This window comes from Oreochromis aureus, unplaced genomic scaffold (genome assembly GCF_013358895.1).
Source record: "Oreochromis aureus strain Israel breed Guangdong unplaced genomic scaffold, ZZ_aureus HiC_scaffold_60, whole genome shotgun sequence".
Taxonomy (NCBI): domain Eukaryota; kingdom Metazoa; phylum Chordata; class Actinopteri; order Cichliformes; family Cichlidae; genus Oreochromis; species Oreochromis aureus.
Genome location: NW_024108958.1, coordinates 223,931 through 241,239, shown reverse-complemented (window position 1 = coordinate 241,239; position 17,309 = coordinate 223,931). Strand labels below are relative to the sequence as shown.

General features: G+C 39.7%; 2 protein-coding genes across 10 annotated transcripts; one reads left to right on the top strand and one right to left on the bottom strand.

The window, feature by feature from the left end:
• Window positions 1-652: 652 nt before the first annotated feature.
• On the top strand, window positions 653-9,537 carry rasl12 (RAS-like, family 12). 5 transcript variants are annotated; one of them, XM_039607861.1, is made up of 6 exons: window positions 653-800; window positions 2,318-2,400; window positions 3,406-3,462; window positions 5,420-5,493; window positions 7,740-7,930; window positions 8,408-9,537. In XM_039607861.1, exons 2-6 carry the CDS (start codon window positions 2,331-2,333, stop codon window positions 8,739-8,741), a joined length of 726 nt encoding a protein of 241 aa, XP_039463795.1. In that variant the 5' UTR covers window positions 653-800; window positions 2,318-2,330; the 3' UTR covers window positions 8,742-9,537. The 5 variants fall into 5 exon arrangements, with proteins under 5 accessions (XP_039463795.1, XP_039463796.1, XP_039463794.1 ...); XM_039607862.1 differs by lacking the exon at window positions 653-800 and adding an exon at window positions 1,279-1,294; XM_039607860.1 differs by lacking the exon at window positions 653-800 and having other exon boundaries at window positions 2,072-2,400.
• Window positions 9,160-16,923, bottom strand: si:cabz01068815.1 (solute carrier family 51 subunit beta). Of its 5 annotated transcripts, XM_039607854.1 has the most exons (8): window positions 16,753-16,923; window positions 16,527-16,566; window positions 14,847-14,907; window positions 14,493-14,534; window positions 12,701-13,084; window positions 11,003-11,119; window positions 10,089-10,179; window positions 9,160-9,999 (listed from the first exon to the last, which is right to left on the bottom strand). In XM_039607854.1, the coding sequence occupies exons 1-8, from the start codon at window positions 16,869-16,871 to the stop codon at window positions 9,687-9,689; spliced, it is 1,167 nt and encodes a 388-aa protein (XP_039463788.1). In that variant the 5' UTR covers window positions 16,872-16,923; the 3' UTR covers window positions 9,160-9,686. The 5 variants fall into 5 exon arrangements, with proteins under 5 accessions (XP_039463788.1, XP_039463790.1, XP_039463789.1 ...); XM_039607856.1 differs by lacking the exon at window positions 16,527-16,566 and having other exon boundaries at window positions 16,753-16,826; XM_039607855.1 differs by lacking the exon at window positions 14,847-14,907 and having other exon boundaries at window positions 16,753-16,823.
• Window positions 16,924-17,309: the final 386 nt, after the last annotated feature.

The following is a 17,309-nucleotide window of genomic DNA, read 5'->3' as shown; positions in this document are numbered from 1 at the left end:
ATGCCAAGAGGCACACTTATTACTATTCGTCGGATTTATTATTCTTTTTATTATTAAGTGTGCCTATGCCAAGACGCACACTTATTACTATTCGTCGGATTTATTATTCGTCGGATTTATTATTAAGTGTGCCTATGCCAAGAGGCACACTTATTACTATTCGTCGGATTTATTATTAAGTGTGCCTATGCCAAGAGGCACACTTATTACTATTTGTCGGATTTATTATTATTATTATTATTATAAATATTTAGATTTTAGTGCAAATTTAGGCCAATTTCTAGGCTCCTGAGATAGATTCTTCTTTTGGCACCATAGAAACAGAGTTCATTTGTGGTGTGTTGGCTCTCTCTAGTGGTATACTGGGAGTAGTACGGCCTAAAGGGTGTATGCTTGGTGGAAAACTCCATATCCCACAATTCATAGCACGCCTCTACAGAGTAAACAATGTCGGACACCACTTCGTTTTATATGTCTTTTATTCGTGTTTCTAGGTCACAAAATAAACTTTTAAGATATTTTCAGGCGAGAATGTAGGTGTGTAAACTTCAAATATCTGCTCGTTTTATCAAGATATCCCATATTAGCAACAGTTCTCTTACGTGTTGCTGATAGCTAGTGCCGCTAGCGACCCTTCCTGAAAAAGCACATGGGCTTGGCTTACAGTGAGGCGGCTGAAACTCGTTTGACCACCCAATCGCTCGCCAACAGTCTGTGTTTTAGCTGGACTTATTTTTCGTTTATATGGGCCGATGATGCTGGAAACCGAAGGCAGGAGCGTGAGGTGAACTGAATTTCAGGTAAGAAGTTATGAACTGCACTCTATTTGGGTCAGATATAAACCGAGTTTAGGTGTAGTTTATTTTTGTTGTGCTGACCTTTTACAATAGTACTGCGTGCTAGCTAGCACAACGGGAGTTTCTATACAGCTGTGTGCCTGCTAAGTTACTGACGTTGAACTTTATTTTATTCATAAGGGTTAGTTCGTAGAGTTGCCGTACAAACGGAATCGTCCCACATTCAGAGAAATTATTATGATTTATTCTGTCCTTAGGAAGCCTCCCTTGTCATTCTCTCGCCTGTTGAAACTTCAATCATGAAACTGATCAATGATCGGCTTTTCGCACTTGTTTATTGCGCTTAACAACAGCAGCATGTTTAAGCTTGATCAGCTGTTGTTAGAATTCATTTGATTTTAATTTCTAGTATCAGCTGATGTTTGCTGGAGCCACAGCTAAAAAAAGGGCTGGTCCAAACCAGGAGATGTCCTTACTGAATCATCAGAGCTGAACAGGTGATGGAGAAACAGGTTTACCCTTTAGGTGACATGAATGAGTTGAAGGGAAGTTATGCACTGTTTCTGAGAGACAAATAAAGACCAAGCTCCTTTTTTGTGTAGCTGACAGCTGGTAACTGTGCAGGGGCGGATCTAGCAAAGCTTTTGCCAGGGGGCCAGGTAGGGCATTAACAGAGAAAGGTGGACACAAGGATATACTTTTCTTTCTTACTCTCATATAAAATATTTAGCTTTTATTAAATAGTTATCTGAATCTTACAACCAAAGTTTGTATAATAATACACAAGATTGGCTGTAGACCGTTGTTCATCATTCAGAACACTGTGTAAAAATAACAAAAAACAAAAAGTGAATGCAAAAGTGCATAAATCTTTATTTTACGTGTTTGATGTGTGTGGCGGGGAGGTGGACCCGCCTGAGCGGCATCTGCAATCACGCCTCTCGGGCGTAGTCTGTGCTCTCTCGGCTGTTTTTTGGGTGTGTGTCGGGCTGTGAGTTGAAAAGCTACAGCCGGCTTTGTGGGTAAACCAACCATGTGTGAAAAGTGGTCCATAACGTAATGCTTCAAAGCGTGTTCATGCAAACATTGTCGGGTCTGCCATGGTACAATGAGACTTCTGCTCATGAACCTGTGTGCACAGCGTCTGCAAATCGGCGCTGTACGAAGTCACCTCATTGTTACGCAAAATTGTAAGCTGTCATCTGTGAAGCGTGAGCGGTGTTTGTTTTACCATAGTTCATGGTGGAGAATGGCTGCTCTTCTGAGTTTTGCCCTAAGCAGCCGTATGAATGGCAAACTACACTGATTAGCAGCAGCATAGGCACACTTAAAATTTCTTCCGAAATTTTCGCTTTCTAGTCTTATCTTACCTTATCTTATCTATTTAAACAATTTTATGTAGGTTGTCCTAATAATTTGGCTGCTGTAACAGTGCTTTCCTAACTTTTGCATCGTTAAGGTTTATCTTGTTAAAGGGAGGCTGCTAATCTGATCACAAATGTGCTTTCTTTTAATGGGAGATTTTAACTTGAAATGGGAACGAAGATGTGCTGCAGGAATCTCCTTTGGCACCCAGAAAAGCTTGGACTGTCCCTGTACAGAGGTAAGATAAACACAGTTACAAATATATAGTTTATTTATCAAAGGATGGATGTCTGAGCCCTCTCTTGAGTGAAATCAGACAAACAATTTCCTCCACTAGCATGGGGACAGCATCAACTCAGTAAACCTGGTGGTGCTTCCGTCCAGTTCAGTTCAGCTTTTACAGGCTCCATTTGAAATCTTTTTCCTAAAATGGAGAGGTCAATGCATCATTTGCACACGACACTGTCTCTGCTTTCCCTGGAGCAGTAGAGGAACACTGTGATCACAGCACACATCTGGATCTTATCGTCTTTTTATTTTCATTTTTGTATTTTCATCTGAGAGAAGAGAAAACAAGCATATTTCTCAGATTCAGCATGTTTGGATGTCTATTTTCTCCCTGTTAGCATCATCTGAAAGCAGGGGGTATCTGCCAGGAATAAGTCTGTGTAACGGTCTGTCTGAAGATATTCCTGTCGGTGATGTTTGGGAAGGTGAAGATGTGTAATCCTGCTGAATGTAACCTGGTGATTCTTGGTGTGATGGGCTGCGGGAAGTCAGGTCTTTTAATCTTTCACTGCAACAGATGTTTAGATTTTTTAATCTTCCTTTTTAAAATGAGGGCTGACTGATTTGCTAGATTGTTCTTGTCACTAATTATAGTTTTTACTTGCAACCAAATAACTATTCTGTGTTTTAGCAATTCATGTTTAAGAATCACAAAGTCACAACTTCAGTGAGCCTGCATGAACACCAGATCCACCAGGAAATTTAAAAAGAAAAAAAAAAAGTAAAGATTTTTCTGTAGTAAGTAGAAACAAAACGTTTGAACTTTCCAGAAGAAGTTGTTTTATGAGATGGACAGTTCCATAATTTCCTGGGTGGTTTTTATTTAGCATTTTCCCTCAAATGTTCAATGTGTTTTTGTAGCAATGGCTTTCTCATGACCCTCACTGACCTTGGTCCCTTGACGCTCCATGGTCACTCCCATAGACTCTCTTCTGTCTTTGTTCTTGTTTTACAGCACTGACAGTCAAATTCCTCACAAAACGCTTCATCACTGAATACGACCCTAACCTAGGTAAGAAAACAAACAGCATTGCTGGTTGATGGTGACTGGCAATACTATTTACTGCAGGGTGAAAGTGAGGGAGAAGATTTTTACTATTTATGTGCTGTATTTAAACTGAAATTTCCACCCAGTATATTTCCCCTTCATACTCTAGTATTTGTGTTGTATCTTGGAAGCCACAGTTTCACCATATTGTTGTTTGTATTTTACAATTGTAATTTTCAACAGCCTGTTGTGTTTCCTTTTAGTGTGACTTTTGTTATGTTTCTGTGGGACACATTTTCACTCTTGAGTGCATCACCCCACCCCCATGCTGTTCTGGAGCAGATTATGTTCAGAGTTTCAAGTGAAAATTTGCTGAATATGTTTCATTTTCATTAATTCTTTTACTTGCAGTATGCTGTGAGTGATATTTTGCTTCAGTGCTGAAGAGAATCATATGTACAACCTGTGGATCCTTAACGTTCTCGCTGGAATTTGCATGTGCAAATGATACATTAGAAATGACTCAGATTTGTAGATTTGTTTAAAAACAAACTTTCACATTTTGGACATTTTTGTACACAGTCCCAATTTTCAGAGGCTAAAAAGTAACTGCACAGTCAATGGATTTGTTGTCAGGAGAGTGGCCTGGCTTTTTTGATCTATTATTCACACTCCAGTGGATAAATCAGAGAGCAGCCTGGGGTTCAGTATCTTGCCAGCAGTACTTTGGCATACAGACTGGAGCAGCCATGTATCAAACCCTAGTGGATTACCTGCTCAACCTTTTGATCTACAGCTGCCCCAAGAGAGGCATGTTCCTCTGTTTTTCTGTGACAAACTGAGTAAATAAATGATCTAGAGTTTATAAAATATGTTGTGTTGAGCTTCTATTTGGTGGCTGTTCACCGAAAGTCTTGATAGGAGCTCCAGGGAGATGTTGGTGAGTAAAGGAGGCTGCACTTTAATCACATCTTGATGATTTGATTTAAAATCCTCTGTGATGGTGTACAGAGGCAGAATTACAAAAACTGTATGATGGTCTAGAAGCACTTACCCGTATATTCTCTTTGACCTGGTGACAAACGAAAGCGATTTCTATATCTCCTCTTTTCTTGTCTGAGGGACAAAGTCAGACCTGAACACAGTGACTGACGTGTAATGTTTAAGCGTATGCACTTTAAAGTTTTAGACCTTTAACCCTCAGCTGTGATGAAACAGACTAATTCATTTGAATGAACATAATTATTTTTCTATTTTTTGTGATGAATTCATGAATTTCTGCACTTAGTTTTATCTGCAGTAGCATTGTTGCCTTTTACAACATTTTTATGTTCTTTATAGCTCTCTAGCATTCATTCATCTGCTCAATGGCTGCACTCAGTTGATCCCTTTTAAAGTAAAATGATGCATCAAACGCCCCTTTTATGTGAGTGCACTTAGAGACTGAAACAGAACGCGCGAATTAACAAAGAAACCTGACAGGTTTTATCTGGAGATACCTGTTTATCTGGAGTTTTGTCAAATTAGATAAAGCAAAGAAAGCCTGGCTATGTTGAATTTCCTTCTTTGTATAGCCCTAAGGTGCATCTGAATATGCAGATAGTCATACAACCTTCATGCAGTGGGCTTCTTTCTTTCTTAACTTTCATTCAGACTGAAAACAACCACTGTTGTGGTGCTCAACATTTTTTTCATGCTCAACATTTTTTCAGAAAACTGCAAGAAGCCTTTTCACCTAGTATACTGTACAAGTTGCATTTCCCACAAGCTACACATGATTATTGGCATGAAGCAGACAGAATAGTCACATTAATGGAAAAGACAGCTAAGATAAACTGAAAATCTAAAATATATACAGTATACTGAAAATACAGCTCCCAAAACTGACTTAGTGTGTTTACTAGAACTGTTTACTTCCTGCACAGCTATAGAAAATCTTTGAATAATTAGACATGGCTGTTCTGTGTCCTTGCATATACAGAAGACATCTACTCATCTGAAGAGGTGGTGGACCAGCAGCCCGTCACACTGAGAGTGATGGACACCTGTGAACAGGTATGAGTCAACATTTGGTTTTCATACAAGAAATTATTCTGTGGACTATGTCTGCTTTTCAAAATAAAAGCCCCAGAATGGTTTGCACTTTTCCCAAATAGCATGCAATTACTTACTGGTTCATATGTTAATTGCCCCTTGGGGATAAATAAAGTCTTTCTGATCTGATATTAAGATGTGTCAATGGTGTAACATTTTCAAAATAAAATCTTCTAGTTAATTTTAGAAAATTTACATGATAACTAGGAATATATCTGACTTTTTTTTTTCTTTTTTTCGCCTTGTCCTGCACTATAGCAATCAGAATTATTGTCTGAATTCCAGGAAAAATGTCCGACAGATTTGTCTTTGACAGTTCTCAGTCATCCTGGTGATTGTAGTCTAAGGAACTTGGAAAGAAAAGCCTTTGGAGATCTTTACCTTTCTTTAAGACGTTTCACCTCTCATCCGAGAAGCTTCTTCAGTTCTAAGAGCAAATGGTAGAGAAGCTTGTCTGTTAAGCCCTATCGGGAGTGTCCCTAAGAGGGTCATGGACCCCCTATTGATCCTCTACCTCATCACACGAGCCAAGGTGTGAAAACAGGTGTGGGTCACAATCAGCCAAGGTTTTAGGTGAACCCATTGTGAAACCTTGCCCCACCCTATCATGTGACTGACTGAGGTCAAATGGCCCAGGATGTGACTGGGTGTTAAGGCGTCTGGGAAGGGATCTCAAAACTGGATTGTAGATGGCAGACAGTTGGTGTCATAAGCCATCGCCTCTGTTCAAAGATGGCCGTTCACAGCGGACATAGATGGCTTCTTTCACTCTTCTTTCAAACCATCTGTCTTCTCTGACCAAAATGTGAACATTGGCATCCTCAAAAAAAGTGACCTTTGACCTTTAGATACAGATGGACAGCCTAGTCTTGTCCTCTTGAGGTGGCTCTTCTATGTTGTGCCATGTGTTTATGAAGTGGCTGTTTGGTATCTCCAATGTAGAGGTCAGAGCAATCCTCGCTGCTCTGTACAGCATACACTACGTTGTTAAGTTTGGGTTTAGGAGTTCTGCGTTTGGAAAGAACCAATTTTTGTCTGAGTGTGTGGCTGGGTCTGAAGTACACTGGGATGTTGTGCTTGGAAAAGACTCTCCTGAGTTTCTCTGATAAACCTGCTACATAGGGGATGACAATATTGTTCCGTTTGTCTTTCTGATCCTCCCTAGTTGGTGTCTGATCCTCTTTTCTATGCATCTTTGCTGATTTGGTGAAAGCCCAATTAGCACCAAACGAAGCTCTTAAAACATAACCACATGTTTTAAGAGCTTCCTTTAAATGTGTGTGTTCCCTCTTTTTCCCTTCTGGCTTAGAGGGAACATTTTCTGCCCGGTGTTGTAAGGTCCTGATTACTCCAAGTTTGTGTTCCAGAGGCTGCTGGGAGTCAAAGAGGAGGTACTGGTCCGTGTGTGGGCTTCCGGTAGACTTCAATGTTGAGGTTCTCCTCAATGCGCACGGCACAGTCCAGAAATGGCAAACTGTTATCCTTTGTGTCTTCCCTGGTGAACTTTACCAGAAGTTTACCAGTGTTCACATTTTGGGTTGAGACACTTTGATAAGACTTCATATATCCAGCACCAAAACCTCTGAACTGGTGGAAAGAACCAAAAGAGCCTGGATGTAATTGTCAGGTGTATTGCCTTGACAGTGTAAGCAGTTATTAGATGACATAAAGCCCATTTTGAACATCCGTTGACCTGTATAGTACACTCTATGTAGTATTTTTTTTATTGTATTAATAGTAGAGTGGGATTTCTAATAAATTTAAAGGTTTTTCAGCATATCTGAGACCAGAAGTTTTGGTCTAAGCTGACTGATAGATGTGCGTCCCATTTTGCAAAGGAAGGGATATTGATTCATCTATTTTGGAGAGTGTCCTGTAGATATCTAACTTTCAAAATAAAAGCTTGTCTGCATACCTAAGGTTTCAAAATGCCCCCCGCCCGCGCTTTTTCATTTTTACGTTTTATTTATTTATTTATTTACTCTGCTAAATCTGCTCAGCTTTTTAGCCAACTTTTTTCCATCCAAGCTTTTGACAGCAAAACACTGGTCAGCTCCATTAGCAGCAACATTGCACATTAATTTCTCTAGAACTTAAACAATTGAGATAATTATTGCACTGTGCTGTTAGCAAAATCTTTTAGTCTAGACTCTAATGACAACAGTAATGCACAGAAAATGAGATTGTCTATGTGTGTGTGTTTGTAGGAAGGTCCAGTGAACAGTGAACGTTATCTGTCATGGGCAAATGTCTTCCTGGTGGTCTACAGCATTGATAACATGGAGAGCTTTAATGGCTGTCAGCTGTACCTGCAGACACTTGCCTCACACAACAAAACCTTCAGGCCACAAACTCCCATCATACTTCTGGGCAACAAGAAGGACATGGACAGATACAGGCTGGTATCTGTGTGTGTGTGTGTGTGTGTGTGTGTGTGTGTGTGTGTGTGTGTGTGTGTTTCTGTTGCAGCATGTAAATTAGTCTGTAGACCTTTTCACTGAAATTAGCCACACGAAGAAAGCTTTGTCTCAGAAGTCCCTGGAGAAATGAAAAAGACACCAAAGTCATAATTTGTAAATTTTACTTACTTTAGAACACCTTTTCGATATACACTCATTAGACACTTAATTAGGTACAATTTGGCCACTTTTACCTGCAGTCATATCATCAATAAACACCAGTGACCCAGCTCCACTGACATCCATACACGCCCTTGCCAAAACATCTGGCCTTCTTGTTCTTAAGTGTAACGAGTGGTTTACACCTTGTTATAAACCCGTGTTTACATTCATGAAGACATCTGTTGATTGCAGACTATGACAGTGATACTCATTGTAAAGGTGTTTTTCCTAATCAGAGAAATTTTTCCTATCAGACAGGTCCGTCAGTCGGATGGTGAGGCCTTGGCGTCTCGTTTTGGATGTGCATTCTTCGAGGTGTCAGCCTGTCAAGACTTCCACTCTGTACAGCAAGTCTTCCACGAGGCAGTGAGGAGGGCAAGGAAAGGTGGTGCCTGTGGCTGCTTGGTCCCGGCCATCTATGCCAGCGAGGACAAAGCACTTCTGGGTGTCCCATCCTTTACTACACCATGTTACAAGGAGCTGCCAGTGCCTGCCAATGCGAAACTGATCACAGTGAAGACATCCAGAGCTCAGAGCAAACGGAGAGCTTCCACTCTCACCTTACTCAAAGGGTTTAAGATATTTTGACACATTCTACTGCATGTCCTGTGATACTGTGAAGGACTTGTAGGTCCTTATGCAGACAGGATTCCGAAGAAGCAGGAGCAGCTCCACCCTTCACAGACATTTGGCAGGTTCAACGAAAAAGCCAGAGCAATCTTAACGGAAGGCTCTTCTTAATATGTTGATTTTATGTTGAGGTTTTAGTTTGTTTCTCTTATGACCTCCTTAATGTTGTCATACATCCACTGAAATGATGGATAAACCAAACCATTATGTCACATTATGTCACTGAGAAAAAGACATGCATGCCTTTTAAGCTTGCTCTTCCAATGTGGTGAGCAGCATGAAGGAAGTTCTTCCTCTACGCTAAGCAATGTTTTCCCATATTAGAGACATTTATACGAACAATGACAAGTCCGAAAGGCCTTCAAAAACAAAGCACTATGATTAAGTGATTTATTGTGATGCAATAATATCTGAGGCATCAGCACAACACACAAAAGTACTCAAATCTTATTAAGTTTTTCCCATTTCAGTTCACAACACATGATGGAGGAAGAATAGAACATTCTGTTCTATTCTTTAGCCACCCCAACACAAACAATGGTGAAGCCCATTGGGGGGAACACACATAAGCAGATCTGAACTTACAACCAGAAACTTTTTTTTTTTTTTTTTTAGAATACCTTTACAGGGAACCATTTTTATACAACTTTTGTTCCCACATGGACACATTTTATGAGCGCAACCACCCACTGAAACTGTAATGTAAACTGTTATGAGCTTTATTAAGAATGAATAAAAAAGAGACTTGAGCAACTGCTCCGAATGTTTTCTGATCATTTGAGGGTTTCATAAAATTTCACTCTGAACTCATGAAAATAAGAATCATCAGAAAAATATTATTAGCAATTATTAAAGCAAACACTGTGCCACTCCCACTGGCCACTGGTATTCACTATGACCTCTTCAGCTCATAATCTTCACTTCATCTGGAGAGTCGAGCTCAGCAGCTGTCACAGTCTCTTTCTTCTCTTCCTCCTGTTTCTCTTCCACTGCAGGATCTGGGTACAGGCAGGAGGTGTTGCCATCTTTCCATGTGACCACAATATTTCCCGCATTGCTCTGCTCACTTGTGTCACTGTTGGACATGTGAGGCTTGTTTCCCTGCAGTGGCATGTCTGATGCTGGGTGTGTGCTGTTTTCTTTGAGCAGCTCCTGATCTTCATTTTTCTGAAGCAGAGATGTTGCAGCCTTGTACTTGGCTATCTTCTTCCTGCTCCTGTTTGAGTTAGTACAGAAACCTTTGATATAATATACAGTATGTTCGCTGTCAAAAAAAAATAGCAGTCGAACAACTTTGTGTCATACTTATTTGCCATGGCTCCCATTCCCAGCAGAAGAAAACCAACAAGAAGGCAGACAAAAGCCAGTCCCAGCAGTACAAATGTCCATGTGGTTGCTGCAACACAGCGAGGATAATTAAAAGAGACTTGTGACTCCTTTTCAATAGTTCATGCTCTAAACAACTCCATGTGCTTTAAATACGTCAAAATCCCTTGATTTAAACAGTTTCAATAATCTTCCTTGTGGTCCTTGGTTTTCTCCTCTCAACCTGATGACCCATAAGGTTGGAAACCTAAAAACCTCCCCGCCCTCTTTCATATGAGAAAATCATATGCACACTGCAGAATCAGTAATACACAGGAGTTAAATAAGGGCTTGTCAGTATTTCCCAACTTTTAATTTTTGATAATCTGTAGAATGTTAGCCTCTAAACAGATGCATATCTACAGATGTGCCCTGTTTCCCTGATTAGAAGACTTGAAAATGTAATGCAATGACATAAAAGTATTTTCTACATGACAGCTTTACAACATAACAACACTAACCTCTTAGTGAATTTTGCTGGATTTTTGAATGCTCGCTTTCTTACTGAAATATGTGGTATCAACATTTTTGCAAGTTGCCAAATGTGTAAATTAACAGCATTTTGTCCGAACTGTTCACAGCTATTCCCCCTGACAGCCTAATGAGTAATGAAAATGAACCAGTGCCGAGACCCTTGTGGTCTGGTTCACCAGCATGAGGCTGAGAAGCTGCTGAGCAGAATTCTTGTTCTGAGCTTCATCATTTAGCTTTTTTTTCCTGAAAAGTTTCCATTTTCTATATAGAAAAGCTTTCAGCTTACGATGTCTCAGAAAAGAGAAATATGCAGACTGTCCAAATTACCAAGTATTTCATGTTACACATCCATTTGGATCAAGTATTCTAGCAGCACTTACGGTCCTCTGTGCGGTAGAACCAACGTAGATACTCTCTTTGTTCCTTTGTCATAGCTGTCAGCTCTCCTGTTTGCTCTTCATTCTCGTACGTCGAATCGTCAGAAGCTCTCCTATGTCCTTAAGAGGATGCACAGACAAACCCCACGGAAGCTTTGATTGTCAAACACAAATGTAGCAAACTAAGAATTTCAATATTAGCTCTTAAATTTGTCTCTGCCCCAGTAATAATAAAGTGGTTGGAGAGCAGAAGAGCAGGTCATCTACTGCCAAGTATGCATGCCAAGTATCACTGGGCAAGATACTAACCCCAAGTTGCTCTCCGATGCATCCATCGCATTATGAATGTGTACGCATGTTTGTTAGGAAGCACTAAAAAGCTTAGAAAAAAAGTGCTTGTGTGATTGGGTGAATTTGGCATGTTGGGCGCTTTGAGTGCTCCGGGAGAGTAGAAAAGCGCTATACAAGAATCAGTCCATTTACCATTTACTTGTGTTGTTCATCAAACATACTCTTCTGAATGTAATATATTTGGAGTTCCTTAGTGATAAACTGTAAAGATTTTGTTGGCCAAAGATTCAGGTCACTGTGACCTGACCTCCTCAAAGCACTTTCTAACACAAGTTTCATCCACACGATCACACACACATTCATACAGCTCTTATCTATACACTTTGATCTAACACTCACACTCCAATGGATATATCAGGACAACTTGGGATTCTGTATCGTGCCCAAGGATACTTTGACACATACAAAGTACATTATGTGGATCTAACTTTCCAACTGTTAGCTGACTCTGAGCCACAGTCTCTGATGACAAGAGTGTGCTGCAATGAATTTTCTTTGCATTTCTATCTTTACTGCAATCAAAAAACACAGGTCACTAATATGCACAATAGCAATGTATGGACAAGTCTGATTTAAACAAGATTAGTGAAAGAAATTCACTGAAGTTTAAATGAGCTCCACCTTTATCAGCTGAAGAATTAAAGTGATAAATGAACACTTTAATAGAATACTGCATATTAACTACTTTTTGGTACTTCAATATATTTTCATGAATTCACATTATTGCACTTTCACTTTAAATTTGTCTGAGTTCCTCTTCTACTTATATGTGAATGTGTTGCGTATTGCTAAAGCAGGATTTACGGTCTGTCCACATACATGTTTTCAGTCGAATGGTGGGGGTTCCACCCACCCTAGATGCATTCCCCTGCAGTCATTCAATATCCTGACTGCATGTTGCTGGAAGTGTGTGACATAAGCATCTGTCAAATGTAGACTGGTTAATAAGTGAGTCAGAATAGAGGAAGGAGTGATAGCAGAGTTCACTAAGAATGGGAGCACAGCAAGAAATCTATCTAAACTACAAAAGTCCAACATAAAAAGCACAGATAGTGGCTGCAGTGGACATTTTCATTGTTTTTAATTCTCTTTGTGTGTTAGAACTTGTCTGCTGCCGGCTGACAGACCAAAAACTACAACAGCAACAGTGGCCTGTAGACCAACTGTTACACACACTTTGTACACTGCCTCCATCTGACAACAGAGGCAGACTGCAGGTCTACAGGCAGGCCCTGGACTAAAGTGGGCAGTGAACACACTGTCTTTGGTGGACCATAAATCCTGCTTCAGTGTGAAAAGTGTGCAAAGAACAGAAAAGCTGCTTTCTGTTCAATAACTACTGAGTCTTACTGAGTCTTTCCTGGCAGATGTCCCCCTGATCCAGAGATCTCCACTTTGGGTGTTTGCTGTGTTGTACAAGGATCGCATGCTTGCCATTGTGTGACAAAAGCATTGATAGCTTTCTACTGATCAGTTGGTCCCTGTCACAGTCCCATATTAACCAAGCAGCATCCACCTCGGGTCCATGGCAATCCTGGGTGTGCACTGGCCCTTTATGCTGGGCTGACAGGCACCTAGATGATGCGACACACATCAGCATGTCCCGATTGATCCAGATCCACTGCTGATATTCAGAGTCTAGGTTGCACTTCTTCAATTGGACTTCACCTGTATCTGCTGAATCTTCCAGACACAGGTTGTGCTGGGTGTTGTGGATCATGAATGCTCTTGCCCCTGCAGGTGTTGACAGTGTAACAACGTTAGATACAGACCACTTAAAAAATGATATTTTGCATGGTTGGAGCTTAACAAGGTTCCAAGTAGAGCTTCAACATGCAACAAGATGAAATGGGAATGAGACAAAACATTTTTTTGAGCATGCAATTTATTCAAAATAACGCTTAAACTGAAACAGGCTGTTTTACAGCTAATCAAAAGTTTAGGACCACATGCCTTTAAAAGGCCATATCTGTGTAAAAATGTCAATTCATTGTCATTTTCTGTCAGGTAGTCAGACTGTCATGACTTTCTGATGGCAAAGGCAAAAAAACCTTTCCCTTTTTGAATGTGGTTGGGTTGTTGAACTGCATAAGTAGTGTCTCTCACAGCACGCCATCGCTGCTGAGGTGGGACGCAATAAGATAGTCTGAGACTGAAGGGCTTCAAAAACAAAAAAAACCACTTCAATGGCCTCGTCTCCTTGAATGCCATAGAAGTGACTGTTTTGCACTTTGTAAGAGACCACCAAACATGGGACACTGAAAGTGGAAGAAAGTTTAATCTTTGATGAGAAAAAAATTTAACCTCAATGGTGCTGATGGTTTCCAACGTTACTGGCATGACTAGCAGATCCCACCTGAGATGTTTTCTACACACCACAATGGAGGGGGCGCCATAATGGTCTGGGGTGCTTTTTCCTTCAGTGGAACAATGGAGATTCAGGTGGTGCAGGGGCGTCAAACGGCCGCTGGCTATGTCCATATGTAGCAAACGGCATCCCTCATGACTGAGGGCTCTCATCTGTGTGGTAATGACTGGACATTGCAGTACACAATGCCCGCAGGACAAGGGGCTTCTTCCAGGAGAATTTTGGACCATCCTGCCTCTTCCTCTGATCTAAATCCAATTGAGAACCTTTGGGGATGGATGGCAAGGGAACTTTACAAAAATGGACAACAGTTCCAGACAGTAGATGCCCTTCATGCAGCTGTCCTCACCACTTGGAGAAATGTTCCCACTCACCTCATAGAAACGCTTGCATGAAGCATGCCGTATCGAATTTTTAAAGCGATCAACAATAACGCTGGAGCTACTCATTACTGAGTTCATGTTTGGAACTTTGATTTCTGTTTTGGAGGGGGGTTGTGGTCATTAAACTTTTGACCAGCTGTAAAACAGCCTGTTTCAGTTTAAGTGTTGTTTCCAATAAATTGCCTGCTCAAAAAATGTTTTGTCTCACTCCCATTTCTTCTTGTTGCATGTTGAAGCTGTACTTGGCACCTTGTTAAGATCCAACCATGCAAAATATTTTTTTTTTTTGCCATTTTTCAAGTGGTCTTCAACTTTTGATTGGGACTGTATATATTATATTAAGTATTAATAAAATCATTTCAAAATGTGTTTGAATAACGAGGGTATATACCAGACAGGAACAGCAACAGTAAAATCCTGGCATCAAACATATCTAAAAAAGACAGAGTAAGGTGATTCTTTCAGAACACTCAACAGAAGCTGTACAATATAATGCGAAGTGCAGTAATATCATCCTGTTAGTATCAAACATACGCTGACTGTACATTTATTTATTATCAGTACATTTCTTTTATATGCACATTATTTCATTTCTTTTATCTTCCTTATCTTGCACTTTTAAGGAGGGTTACATTTTGTTGTGCAATGACAGTAAAGCTATTCTATTCTATTCTGATTTAACAATTTCAGGAACTTCCACATATTATTCCAGGGAAAAAAATCTGAGTGCAAAGATTATACTTACTATGTTTTTTATACATGTTTACATGCAGATAGGAGAGAGCCAGCACAGTGACAGATTTATTCTGGTCAACCAAGAGGAAAGTGAGCACACATCCAAAGAACCAGCAGTACATAGAGAATAGTGGTGTATGTTATTTCCACAGCCAGTAAAAAAACATAAAGCACATTTGTATAGTTTTCACATTGATTCAAAACAACTTTAGTGCTTGACTGACATATTTCAGCTTGTAGGTGTCACCAGAATCATCATAAAAATATATAAATAAAACATTTCAAATAATATCAATTTTTTTAATATGCAACCATATAATGTATGGGCCAGAGAGACAAGGTTTAGACCATGTGCCAAGATTACCCACTGGACTAAACATACTGATGAAGCAAATACAACTGTTCAGTCTAAAAACATTGCTGGATATGCTTTCATCCAAAGAAAGAACAATACAGTATCCACATCTTCACCAAAGAGTAAAACAGTGAAATGTGGATTATCAAACATTAGGTCTCTCTCTTCTAAGTCTCTGTTAGTACATGAGTTAATAATTGATGAACAAATCGATTTACTCTGCCGTACAGAAACCTGGTTACAGCAGGATGATTATGTTAGTTTAAATATGTCAACACCCCCGAGTCATTCTAACTATCAGAAACCTCGAAGCACAGGCCGAGGGGGCAGTGTGGCAGCAATTTTCCACACCAGCCTATTAATCAACCAAAGACCCAGACACTTTTAATTCATTTGAAAGCCTGATGCTTAGCCTTGCTTTTTGTCTGTTTCTGTCTGATTTCTCAGGGTTTTTATCTGATTTAGTGCTCAGCTCAGATAAAATCATTATTGTGTGATTTTAACATCCATGTAGATGCTAAAAACACGGCATTTAATCTGTTATTAGACTCCGTTGGCTTCTGTCAAAATGCAAAAGAACCCACCCACCACTCACTAGTCACATTCTGGATACTGTCGCGAAAGTGCTCGCTCATAGGGGGTCATATGATTGGGTTTTTCTCTGTATGTATTATTGTAGTGTATACCTTACAATATAAAGCGCCTTGGGGTGACTGTTGTTGTGATTTGGCGCTGTATAAATAAAATAAAATTGAATATAAATCTCCATAATGTGTTTCTAATATTACTGACCACTCAAAGCACTTTTAGAGTACAAGTCACATTCTAACCATAAATTCGAATATTAGCTCAGTTTTATGATTGTTACATACAAATGTTCAGCTGGTGTGATTATTGATGATGAGGGCTGGAGAAACCTGCGGTCAGCTGAGAACAAAAAAGTCACCTGGTTGAGTGACAAAACATTTCTCCTTCTCAAAATGCAATCAACTTTCTGGTGATTTGTACAAGGACGTTTATATGGGCTGCGCCATTGATAAGCTTCAGTCTAAGTCATTTTCAACATGATCTTAGACCTTGGTGTATATCACTGCTGATTTTCAAAAGGTTCAGCAGCTAACCTCTCACCATCATCCTAATTTAAGGGCTTAAAATTATTATTAGTACTAATCATTCATTTTATCCATAACATATTTTTAACGTCTTTATCCCTCTTCCCTTTTTAATCACTTCTATCAGACTACCCAAAATATTTTGTTTCTTAGTGCTGTTTGACTGCAAAGAAGTCTTATTTTCAGCACACCTTTGGATCACTTGCACAGATGTAATACTTACTTTGTTTCTGATAAAACATGTCCCTCTCTTCAGAACTAGTCTGTGGCACAAAAAGAAATGTTTTTTTGTTTGTTTTGGGTTTTTGTTTGCAAACAGCAGGTAGCAAACTGTGAAACAACTTTCCCCTTCACAGTAACCTGCTGGTTACACTTATGTAAATCACAAGAAACAGTCCATATTTACTGAGCCTTTCATTTACTATTTGGTTATTTGTTAGTGTACTTACTTTTTTTGATGCTCCAGCTCTGGCAGAAAAAAGGAGAGAGTATCTGTGTGGTATGGAGGCAGAAGGCTAAAAATGAGACTTTCCAAAGTGAATGGGGAGGAGACTGCACAATGTTTCATTACTCCGCCTTCTTTTTCTGAACGCTGATTGCGTTAAAGCCCATAAACAGAAACAGTGTGATATTTTGTTGAATTATTAAACAAAACTATTATGTAAAGCTGAAGCTGGTTGCTGTTCTGCTATAACTCAGTCATGCTGTCCTCTTAATCTTTGATATCAATATGAAACTCATTCTCACAAAAGTGCTGCAAAGTCTTTAAACCAAAGTTCAGACGGTTGCATTTCAGGTCTTTGACCCTGTTGCATAGTTACTATTTATATGACCTCGTTGCGGCCTTGGTTTTTCTGTTTGTAAAGGTACATGACTCATTGGTCAAATGCCTGCGGGCTAACTGCTAGCTGTAAAAAGATTCATTTTTATAGCACACTTGTGGAGAGGTGAATAACCTCTGTGTCAAGAAAGAAAAGGACATCTTGTTGTATATATAAAAAGATTC